Source organism: Podarcis muralis, chromosome 12 (assembly GCF_964188315.1).
Source record: "Podarcis muralis chromosome 12, rPodMur119.hap1.1, whole genome shotgun sequence".
Lineage (NCBI taxonomy): Eukaryota > Metazoa > Chordata > Lepidosauria > Squamata > Lacertidae > Podarcis > Podarcis muralis.
In genome coordinates this window covers 23,195,147-23,207,682 of record NC_135666.1, presented here as the reverse complement: position 1 = coordinate 23,207,682, position 12,536 = coordinate 23,195,147, and the positions used below count along the sequence as shown (strand labels likewise).

Sequence of the window (12,536 nt, the reverse complement as noted above, 5' to 3'; positions counted from 1 at the left end):
AGCTTACTGAAGCTGTTGTCCAGCAAAAACTGGAGGGCACCATGTTGGCTACACCTAATCTAGAACAACCTACCAAGGGAAGTCCCCCTGGTCCTCGTTGTTTTTAGCTGCTGCTGTCTGGTAACTTAGCTAATTAGTCACAGAGAGACCCTTGAAATCTACTGGTGTATTGCATTCTGCTCTGTGTTACTAGCTTTGCTAGTAAGAAAATAGGAGTTTTATTACTCTATTTATACTTTTGAACTTGATTTTAATCTATAAACACACAAACTCTGATCCAGTGCACCTATTATTGGAACACGAAGACCATGTCAAAATTAATAGACAATCCCATTTTCTTACACATATGTGGCAATATTTCTAAAATGCTGGCTGGCATCAAACCTGTCACTTGTTCCGTGTTCCATTTCATGTTTTGTTGAATCAATGTCTCTCCAGTAACTGCTGGAAGTGGAGCACAGATTCATTCCACCCCCTGCTACATACTGTAAAATCATTACACCCATATAATTAACAGCATGCTCCCTCTGAGTGCTGAAGCGAACTGATCTAATCATTAATTAAACTTTGTGCTGGGCCTCTTTCACTGCAGTTTTCATGAACTTTGACTCAAGATTAGACGGAAATTGATGGGCCTTATAATTTGATCTCCTGAGTGCCCTCAACTTCCACTGAACTTAGCACCTACTCCTAGTGTGCAAGTGATTTATGTCAAGTGCAAATGGTGCAGTAGAAATAGGTTAAATTGCTCCAAGGGAAGATGTAGATTTGGTCAGGACAATAGCTATCTTCATAATTCACTTCCCATCTAAAATATAGTTATCCTCTCTATAAAAAATGTAAGTATTAATATTGATTCCCATTATACTTTGTAATATGCATTGGCTATCTGCTAAAAAAAGTTTGATTGGAAAGTCAATATCTGAAATATTGAAATCTTTGGAAAGCCAGTTATGGAGCTTTGGCTGGGTGGGGGCAAAATGTTTTATAGTTGATAGCATTTATGGGATGAGGTCTTCATGGGCTAGTGGTAAACAAGAACCTTTGCATGCAAAGGGTTTCAGGTTGAATACCTGGTATCTCTAAACGATCTCAGAACCAAGTTACCAGTGATGGGAGGGATCCATGATCAGAATATCCTGTCTCCCCCGCCCTCATCAAAGTTGTTTAGGGTTTGCACATTTGATAAGGAAAGTTGCACAGGGTGTTTAAGCATTTAAAGTCCAAAGAACTGATGCAAACTCTACCTTTCAATTTTTTTACTGCTTTCCAAAGAGCCATAAAATTTAGTTGTTTTGTTATTAAGAGGGCAGGTCAAAGGTAGAAGAAGCAACAGGGCAGGAGGCATCTCTCTCAGACCTGATCCTTACCAACAGGGAGGAACTGATCAACAAAGTGAAAGTACAGGGAACCTTGGGAGGAAGTGAACATGTCCCCTTGGGTTTTATTACACACTGGCAAAGGAATGCTGAATGTAGTCGGATGTGCACTCTTGACTTTAAGAAGGCTGATTTCAAAAAGCTTAAGGAACTACTGAGTGAAATCCCATGGTCAGAAAAACTCAAAAGAGAAGGGAATCCAAGATGGATGGGAGTCATAGCTGTCAACGTTTCCCTTTTTTAAAAGGGAAATTCCCTTATTCCGAATAGGATTCCTCGCAAGAAAAGGGGAAAGTTGACAGCTATGATGGGAGAGTCTTTAAGCTGAAATATTGAAGGCACAAAGGCAGACAATTCCAACAAAAAAAGTGGGAAGCACTTAAAGAAACCGGTGTGGCTGCCTAAAGAACTTACAGATGAGCTGAGATGCAAGAAGGGCATGTATAAGAAATGGAACCTGTGTTGCTTCTACTCTTCATCCTCATCTTTGCCTTGCTGCGTTTCATTTTGCTAGGAACGGTATGAAGAGTGGGACCGGCCCCACCATTAGAGTGAAACCATTGCCTCAGGCGGATGATTTGGCGCCTCACAAAAGGTCATCTAATTGGTTCATTATTTAATGTTGCAATAGTAGTACTGCAGTAGTAGCAGTAGTTTTCCTGCCAAGGAGGGGGAAGAAGCAGTTGTGGAGGAATTTGCCTCCTCAGGTGCCAAAACAACACATTGACGCAGGGCGCTCGTTTGCTGCCTGTGCCTTAGGCGGCGAAACGTTTTGAGCAGATTCCGACTTGCGCCTCCTGGATTCCTGTCAGACAGTCGTCTACGCCCGGCTTGTTAACAGCCTTCTGGAGCGGCGGCCCCGCCTGCCTCCCTCAAGGAGGAGAGGGCCTTTTCGCGCGCATCCTCCTCCCTCGGGCCCGGGAGCGAAGCAAGAAGCCGCCAGGCCGCGCGCGCGCCAGGGGCGGGGCCTCAGTCCAAGCGCGGAGCCCGGGAGCAGCGCGACTCGGCTCTGGGCTCCTCAGAGGCGACCATGGCTGCCGCTCGAGTCCTCAGGAGACTTCGCGCCCTGCAGCCGGTCGTGCAGGCGCCGCCGCTGTTTCTGCGCGCTTCGCAGGGGGCAGCCCGGAGCGGCGTCTGCCTTGGCCCCCGAGCTGCGCACACCGACACCGGCGGTAGTTGCTTGGAGCTGGCTGGGCGGCAGAGGGGTGCGGGGGTTGCGTCTCCCTACGGGGCTTTCCGGCCTCACCGGGCGGGAGCGGGGCGCGCGCGCAAAAGTTGAGGGGGCGGGGGCGGTGCTTCTTCGGTTGCTGCTCGGAGGCAGCTCGAGGCGATTGCTCTAGTGCTGCCTATGCATGACTTAAGAGTTGATTTAATTATAGCAACAGCAAATTACCCGGGTTTATTCGTTAGGGAGACGAGTTGCAGTGCAAAGGAAGGACAACGTGTTTAGTCACACAATTGCATTGTTTCACCGATACAGTCCCTGGAATGGGCCTCATTTTGTCCTTTCGCATTCTGGGACTTTCATTGTGCCAGTTCCAGGCTATCATAGTCTGAGGATTTTACCGCTTTGGTGATCTGTTGGCCCTGAAACACTAGCCATCACTAGGCAGTTTCCCATCCACCAGGGCTAAGCTGGGCTATCCATCACACTGGATCCCTTTCTGGCAGTGCAACACACCATCCTGACAAGTTAGAATTGTGCTCTTAGCTTTGCCAAATACTGCTGGTGTGCAACATGCCAGGCAACTTAATATGCTTAGACCAGTCAGGCACACTAGCCAAGCTCTGCAACAGACGCAGGTCAGTTTGCGAGCTTGCAAGTAAATTTGTGTGCACCAGGAAGAGGGAAAATGGTGGTTTAGAAGCAACCTGTGTGTTGCAGGATTGATGAGGCCTCTGGGAGATGGAAGAGCTGTCAATTCGTCAAGGGTGATATGATGTTTATTTGAAACCATTTTCTTTACAAAGATTCTGTACCCCTTTAACTGTATGCAATTTCTTTTTTATTGTTCTCAAGGCCCCATTAAACAACTCCTCCATGAATATGAGCCTTTGACCATTTCCTAGTAAATGCCACCACTGTGGAGTGACGCTTCTCTCTCAGCAGCTGTTCTAAGCGCCTTGTATTTCAGCAACTTGTCAGCTGTAATTGCAGGCCTCCATGTATCGCCTTCTCTTGGCTCTGGATGTAATTACTGTTCGCCTTCTGGTGCAATCTGGCATATAGAAATTTCTTCTGCGCACGGTGGCTTATACCTGTTGGTTGAATTTCTTGTTCTTCCACCTTTCTAGATAAAGATGTGGGTTCTTTGACAAGATACGATGAGTCGAGTGTTACCACTGACTGGCAAAAGAAGTTGACTCCTGAGCAGTTTTATGTCACCAGGGAAAAAGGAACTGAACTGGTAAGCCAAGAGTTGTAATAGTTTCCAAGCAGGTGAAATGTATATTCAACGTAGACATACATTGCATAACTGTTCCTTAATTTGGCAGAGTTTTGGCTCTGTTCAGGATCTCAACCAGGAACCCCCAAGTAGAATCAATCCCAGGGTGGCTTGCATTAGGCAGCAAATGTAAACAGTGCTGCCTGCAAGCCCTGCTGCCACTTGAGCACTCCTAATGATTCATTGGCAGCAGGGGCTTTACCTGTCCTGCACTTGATGTCCTAGAACTAGGACATCAAATGAGTGACAGGTGGGCAGGGCTGGCTGAAAACAGCCATGCAAGTCAAATTTGCCAGCCTGGCAGGCCTAATTTTTTCCTGCAGGCTGAAAGTTCCCCACCTCTAATAGATAAAATAGATAGACCTCTTCTTCTTACATGACTAAGTCCATTTTTAAAGGCATCATCACAAATTGTGGCAGGAATAATAATTATAATAATAATGATTTATTATTTATAGCCCATCCATCTGGCTGGGTTTCCCCAGCCACTCTGGGCGGTTTCCAACCAAATATTTAAAACACAATACAGCGTTATAGGAAATCCTATAAAGTTCTGTGAAGAATTACTTCTCTTTATCCACCCTAAACTGATTGCAGTGATGATCGATCACAGATTCTGTCTGTTCAGACAAGAGTGATGTTGGGTGCTGTAAACATGTGATGACCACATACCTGAACCTGTAAGATTTTGCTCCTTGGTTTGGTTACCCCCAGGAGAGTAAAAGGTGGGAATGAAACTTCTCAGGGTGACAAAGAGACATGCAGGTTGAATATCCATGTTACACTGGAAGTTCCCACACATGAGCCTGCTTGATGTTTGGTTTTGCAAGCTGACTTGGAGGTGGAGGGTGGAAAAGATGGCAAAGAATTAGAATATTAACAATGCACGTTTGAAGCCTTTTAGTGGAATCCATCTGACTAACACAGAGCCTGGGATGTACCACTGCATATGCTGCAATGCTGTGCTGTTCAGGTAGGAGTCTAATTGCAATATACTTTTCTTTTTTCAAATCTACATGTGTATGTCTGTCTGACTCTCTCTGGAGCTCAGGTACATAATGCTTTCCCTTCACAACAAACTAGTGAGGGTACGGTAGGCTGATAGAGAGCAACTGGTCCAAAGTCACCCATTGAGCTTCATGGCTGTGCCTGGATTTGAACCTGGGCTGCCCAGCTCTAAGGGTGCATCTACATGCAACAGTGAGGAGACCCTGATTCAGTTCAGGGCTGTGACACTGGAGGAAGACAGGTTAATTTTCCCCACTGCCAAATATTACCAGTTAAAATTCCCCCATTCCCCCCTCGTCCATTCAGGGAGAGAGCCTTTTCATTCATCTCCCCACTTACATAATACACTTCCCTATGGGGCTCACCTGGCACTAGCATTAATATATTTTAGTGTCAGGCTAAAACTTTCCTATACTGCCAGGCATTTGACTTTGCATAATATTAGCGGATTAAGTTTTGATTGGACATCTGTTGATTGGTTTTTGTGTCAGTGGTGACCAGGCACTCTTTTTTTGTCTGGTGGGTGTTGTTTTTTACTGTTTACATTATTGTATCATTGTGTTATTCTTTTATACGTTTGTATGTTCTTTGTAAGATCCATGAGATTATTTTTGTAGAAAGCAATTAAAATTTAGTAAATAATAATAATCATACTGTGATCTATGTAGGATAAGACCCTGGAAATTGTCTCGAACAAGGATAGCTAAAGCGGTGCTCTCCAAATGCCTTGGACTCTAATGTCAAACAGTCCCTACCAGCACAGGCAATAGTCGCGGATGATGGAAGTTGTAGTCCACAACATCTGGACACCCCCAGATTGGCTTCCTCGAGTCTGGAACCTTTAACTAGTGCAGAATTCTCCCTTTTGACTGCAGGGAGCAGTAGAAAGCACAATAGACTACTATTTCCCATCAGCTCTGACTGCTTAGGTGTTTGGGGGCCTCGTCTGAGCTGCTGGATATTATTACCTCACAGCCTGCTGCAAGTAGAAATAAGACCCACATTCAGATTATTGGAAGGAGTCTCCTCCCTAGCTGTATTGTGTTTACTGCTGAACTGCGGGCAAAAGCAAGAGCTGCCCCTTGAGAAGCAACCTAATCTCTGAGCATGCAAAGTTTCTGCAGGGTATGTAGGTTCCTGCTTTCTCCTAGGAAGAATTCACTAAGGATTAGGAATACATGGAACATAAGCCTCAGGTTTTCTAGATAGCAAATCACAGAATTTTAATGGAACATCAAACCTCAGTCCAGTCATAAAATTATAGGCAAGGGTCATACTTCTTAAAATCATCTCAACTACATTTGGGACAGCTAAAATGCAGATCAAAGTAAACAACATATGTTGAAGGAATGGTGTATTAAAGGCTAATCTAACACATATGTTTGGGGAATGTCCCATTTATCCACAAATGCTCTGGTGAACTACTTCAAAGATCAAATAGAATTTTGAGCAGCAGCATTTTGGTGGCTACTAACATGTTTCTAGCAGACTAAGCGACGTACTTATAAATAAACCACACAGGGATAGTTGTGGTGGGGAGCTATTTTAATAGGGCAGAAAATTGGCAAGGTTGTTGGGTTGTTGTTTTTTACAGTAAGAAAATGTAGACCTGATGTAGAAGACACAGTGAACAAGACAATTTTAAACACCTGTTTTGAAAAGCCATAGTCAATGGAGAGAGTATAATTGCACTGGTCCCAATCCAGTGGTAGTTCTCATGCAGGAATGAGCTGTTCCCACTGCTTTACATAAGAGGAGACTGCTGGATCAGGCCCGTGGCCCATCTAATCCTGCAACCTGTTCTCATAGCGGCCGACCAGACGCCATGCGGAACACCCACAAGCAGGATCTGGGCGCAGCAACACCCTCCTCTCCCCCAGTTTCCAGCAACTGGCATTCAGAAACATTACTGCTCCTGACTTCCTTTGCATAAGAAATCTCTACTTTTGTGCACAGGCCCTGTTTAACCCTTAAATTGCACACTGAATGATCCCTGCTGTTGCACTTTCAGTAGTTCAAAGTGGATCTCTGACAGACTTGTGAGCCTCTCTTCCCTGCATTTACATTGTAAGATGGAAAAACAGCAAGGAGTCCCTCTTGTGGCACTTTCAAAGACTAACACATTTACTGTGGCATAGGGTGTGTGCTTTTTGAACTAGAGTTCACTTCAGGTCCGTCTTTCTTAGAAGATTTGTTTTTATATGCTTTTTACTGTTTTGTTGGTTTTAGGTTCTGTAATGGCATTGTCTGTTTTCATATTATACACTACTTATAAAAATTTTAAATAGTAAGAAGTTTATAAATTTTTTTGATAAATGAAGATGGTGAAAGAGACTCTTTTCACATGGGTATTCTACTTTCTCTGCTTTTCTTTCTTTGGTTTTAGAACAGTGCTGATTTTGCCTAGTTTGTACACCTTGATCCAGGAGTTTGCAAGTGTGGCTGGACTAGGCATATCAGACAGATTTTTACAAAGTTCCTACTTAATCAGGCTACACCAAAAATGTATACAGTATGTCTGATTGAAACAGGACACAATTTCCCACCTGAATGTTTCTTGATAGATCCATATTTCTGAAAGTATGAAGAATACAAAACTTTTTAATTTTATTAAACCACAGTTGCTAAAAATGTAAATGTCTATGTTTAATTGGAAGACATAGACATCTTTTGTTTGTTTCTTTGAACTTTTCATGTGTCCTGTTCCTTAAAGGCATATGTGGGCAACAGCATGAATATTCATGTGTAAGTCTTACTGAGCTCAGTGGTGCTTATTCCTATGCAAGTGGGTACAGGATTGGAGCCTCAGAAACTTTGGACACAGCCCAGTCAAAGCTGCACAGGCTTAAGGCTATAGTGCTAAACTCACTCACTAACAAATACATCCAACAGAAATCTCTTGTACTTACTTATGAGTTACTATGCTTAGTTCATGCTGTGGTTCACTGGTTTTAATGGAGAAATCAAGCATAGGGTTAAAGTCCTCTCTGAAATCAATGGGCTTCAGAAGTCCTTAGGTTTTGGTTGAGTTGCTCTCCCTCCTTCATCTATTTTATTAACAACAACACATGAGCTATAAATAATCCTGGCACTCAGCTAGACTGGTAAAGGAAAGGCAATTTATATGCAATATAACATTGTGCCACCAGATGGTGATGTGGAATCCTGTTTTTCTCTACCTGTTTTCCCTGTTTAAATTTACAACGCTTTAAATGGAAATGCTTCTATGTGTCTAAATCCAGCCCTGATTATTTCCATACCGAACATCTATCTATTTAAAAGCAAAACTTCATCTTTTTAGCCTCCAATTTAAGGATATTCACGTGTGATACAAGATTGCCTTTTTAATAATGCAGTTATGGTTGTCAGCATTTTCATCCACCTGCCCACCCCCCTAATATTCTTAAGAGGGTCTCTTCTCCAGTCTTCAGAGAGTAGCTGGAAGTGGGGAGGCAGAAAAAGGTCCTCCTTTCCTTCCACTCTGCAGTTTTAATCTGAAATCTTAGGCACAGTACTGCATCAGAAACTGCTTGCGCTAATGAAATTCCCTGTTGCAAAATGCACTTAGAACAATGGGAGTTTTGAACACTACTACTGCCATCTTTGGGGTGGGGAGAAAAGAACAAGATAAAAAGGCAATGTTATTTGGGAAAGCAACATCCCTCCAAGCTACCCTCTCCAAGCTACTTTCTTGCTCATAGGTGAGAGATAAATTTAGTGATAGATTCCATCCATCCATCTATCTATCTATCTATCTATCTATCTATCTATCTATCTATCATCTATCTATCTATATCATCCTCTGAGTGTGCACGTGTGTGTATGCATGTGTGTGCATGCACCACAACCCTTCATTAATATGCAACTTTGCTGTCCTTTATAGCTCAGAAACAAAATATGATTCTGGCACAGGGTGGCCATCCTTTTCAGAAGCGTATGGGACACGTGGCACAGATGAAAGCAATACTAATATCTTGAGACGTCCTGATAATTCACTAGGAACAAGCAGCACGGAAGTCATCTGCAAACAGGTACACTTACCTTAAAGAAAGCATATAAAGTTCCTTAAATGCAAGTCTGTTATTCTATATGTGTCACAGAAATAATAATAATAATAAATTTTATTTATATCCCGCCCACCCCAGCCGAAGCTGGGCTCAGGGCGGCTAACAACAATCAAAATAATCCAGTGAAGTGTAGCTGTATTAGTACAACTAAATACACTTTCACGAATCCTGAAATTAGCCCCAGGTAGTGGACCTAATGTATGAACTTCTGGGGCAAATCTAAAAAGGTAAAGGTAAATGACCCCTGACAGTTAAGTCCAGTCGCAGATGACTCTGGGGTTGTGGCGCTCATCTTGCTTTACAGGCCAAGGGAGCCAGCGTTTGTCCACAGACAGTTTTTCTGGGTCGTGGCCAGCATGACTAAGTGAAACCAGAGCAGCAGACGGAAATGCCGTTTACCTTCCCGCCAGAGCGGTACCTATTGATCTACTTGCACCCAGTGGCGTAGCGTGGGGGGTGCAGGGGGGGCCGGCCGCACCGGGCGCAACATCTGGGGTTAGGGCAAATCCACAGGTTAGGGGGCGCAAATCCACGGGTTAGGGGGCGCAAATTACTTGCCTTGCCCCGGGTGCTGACAACCCACGCTACGCCACTGCTTGCACCTTTTTTTGGCATGCTTTCGAACTGCTAGGTTGGCAGGAGCTGGGACCGAGCAATGGGAGCTCACCCCGTCGCGGGGATTCAAACCGCCGACCTTCTGATCAGCAAGCCCAAGAAGCTCAGTGGTTTAGACCACTACAACACAATCCTACACAGCATTAGTGGTCTCATTAAACTGAGTAGGACTTACTTCTGAGTTGACATGCATAGGATTTTGCCGCACATGTGTACATTTCCAATGGGAATAAGCCCGGTTAAATACAACAATATTTACCTCTGAGTAAATATGAAAAGGATCAGGCGGCACATGTGAGACAGTTGTATGATGAGTGGATGGGAAAGCTGACCTTACAAAAGTTGAAGGAAAATTTATAGATCTGCCCCATGAGTGATTATACTCATGGAATCTGCATCAGAAGTCCCAGTGGATTTCCTGACTGACTCACAAATTTAACAATGGTACTGTATTCTGATTGGAATGAGGGCATTCTCCCCCCCCCCCAATACTATTACCTGATTTTAAAGTGGTATTCTCAATAAGAATGGGTTTTTTGGCATAGAAAACCATCTTATTAGCACTAAGGTATCTTTTCCACAGAAAGCTTACCCAGGAGAGGCCAGACTTTACACCTGGGGCATTTGTATGCATGCAAACGCGAGCACACTAAAATGAGTGGGCTTCGGAAGTTGTCTCTAAACACAGAAGGTATTGCTTATATGGCAGTTGCAGACTTAATTGGCCCCTTTGGCTATGAAATCAGACTGTTTAATTTATGTAGATACGCTTTAATTTAAGGAACTGGCACTGCAACTAAGTCTGTTATTCTCTTGCAGTGCGATGCCCATCTGGGCCATGTGTTCGGCGATGGTCCCGAGCCATCTGGGCAGAGGTTCTGCATCAACAGTGTTGCATTAACATTTAAACCAAGCTCCAAGCAGTGAGACTTTCCTCTTTTCAACCTGTGCATTTGATACCACTTTGATGCTCAGATCTCCTTTGCCGCAGAGCGCCACTTTGAAAATGTATCGGGAGCCAGGTGCCTGTGCCTATTTTGTGTATACATAGTGATGGTAATTAATGAGAATGCATATGGGGGGACGCCAAACCATTGATGTGAGATGTGCTGCTCTTATTCTGTGATGGAATGGGCTCATCTAAGGTAGCCAGGCTAGTCTGGAGACCTGTGTGCCCTGCTTATGTGGATGCAGAGCTCTTCTGCATGTAGGCAGTTCCATTAAATCCAGCACAGACAGCACATACAAATTAATGTACATGCTGCATTTTTTATTTAAAAAATAGTTGATTGCCTCGTTAATAGGTGAAGCAATCAATTACAGTGCAACCTCGGTTCTCGAACCTCTCCGTTCCTGAATGTTTCAGCTCCCAAACGTCAAAAACCCAGAAGTAAGTGTTCCAGTTTTTGAACGTTCCTTGGAACCCAAACGTCTGATGCGGCTTCCAATCTGCAAAAAGCCTAGCTGTCAGCCAATCGGAAGCCGCACCTCAGAATTCGAACGTTTCAGAAATCGGAACATCCTTCCAGAATGGATTACATTCAATTTCCGATGTTCCACTGCACATGCAAATCACATTCACATATTTCTAAAAAGGAAATACAGGAGCCTTGTACATGCCTCTTAAGTATAATGTAAATTAAATTATAAATATAATTTTTAAATGATTGCTCATTGTTGGAGAGAAAGGCCACATTTTGTGTTACATTGGTGCAACCGACTCAGTATGCCATTTCCAAGACAAGGATTTGCTAAAGAGGACTCCCAAGACATCTGAAGGAGTGGGTTTGCTCTAATTCATGTTGGTGCAGACTCCATTTATTTCTAGAACTGCGTTTTCCAAAAACAGTTTATTTTAGTATTTTACTATGAGGCTTTCCTGTTCACAGCACAAACTAAAATCCACCAGTAGATTTTTAAGACCCAGATGGGAAAGCATAAGTAGCACTATGTCATCGGACAACACACCTTCCTGCTTCTAATTGCTGGAGTGAGGAACCACATCATTAATGTGAAAATTAAAAAGCATAGGGGCCCAAATCATGAGATGAATTTAGAAAGCACGATATTTGAAACCAATGAAGCTGTGGCACTATTAGCACCTGCCTTCTGACGACTTCACCTTAGGAAAATTCAAATTAAAGGCTACAAGCCACTTCTCCCGCTGTTTCGTTGTTCTGATGAATGCTGGGGACTTTTTGAAAAATATAAATGTAAATGTTGATATAAAACAGCAGTTCTCCATCTGGCATATTCTGCTGCTGCACCTTTTCTTTGTAGATCTCTGGCGATTTTGGGAACAATTTTTATTTCCTACTAGTCTGCATTTTAGATTTTATTAATGGGGGTTGGGATGCATTGCAATTCATAAAATAGTATGTCATCATTATTATTTTTATTTATAAAATTATTCCCTCCTCCCTCAAAAGAAATAATGCAAAACATAAAAGGAGTGTTTACTACTTCCTGTTGTAAATGCTGGAATAAAATGTTTTGTTCACGGTGGTTTTAATTTATTCTTGATGCGAGTCACTTATTAAAAGACAACATAAGGAGGATCAGATGTGGTGAAGTGTGCATGCAAGTGAGTCAACATAACCATCTCTGAAGCTTCCCCTTACTTCCCTGTCTTTTGTTCAAGCACCAGGATTTTGCTTCCTGTAGGGCAGCACCAACCGAATACAGTGGTACCTCGGGTTACATACGTTTCAGGTTACATACACTTCAGGTTACAGACTCCGCTAACCCAGAAATAGTACCTCGGGGTAAGAACTTTGCTTCAGGATGAGAACAGAAATCGGGCTCCGGCGGCACGGCAGCAGCAGGAGGCCCCATTAGCTAAAGTGCTTCAGGTTAAGAACAGTTTCAGCTTAAGTACAAGCCTCCGGAACGAATTAAGTACTGAACCCGAGGTACCACTGTATACGGCAATGGAATTTTGCAGAATTTAGGCCTGCAGCTTAATCATAGGAGGTGCTGCTCTCATAAGATCCTGATGTCGGCATGGAAAAGTTCCTTTG

The 12,536-nt window shown here is 43.3% G+C and overlaps 1 protein-coding gene across 1 annotated transcript; it reads left to right on the top strand.

Annotated features, from left to right (window-relative positions):
* Positions 1-2,058: 2,058 nt before the first annotated feature.
* Positions 2,059-12,021, top strand: MSRB2 (methionine sulfoxide reductase B2). Its single transcript, XM_028749708.2, has 5 exons — positions 2,059-2,551; positions 3,675-3,787; positions 4,723-4,799; positions 8,718-8,865; positions 10,336-12,021. Exons 1-5 carry the CDS (start codon positions 2,410-2,412, stop codon positions 10,441-10,443), a joined length of 588 nt encoding a protein of 195 aa, XP_028605541.2. The 5' UTR covers positions 2,059-2,409; the 3' UTR covers positions 10,444-12,021.
* The last annotated feature ends 515 nt before the right edge of the window (positions 12,022-12,536 follow it).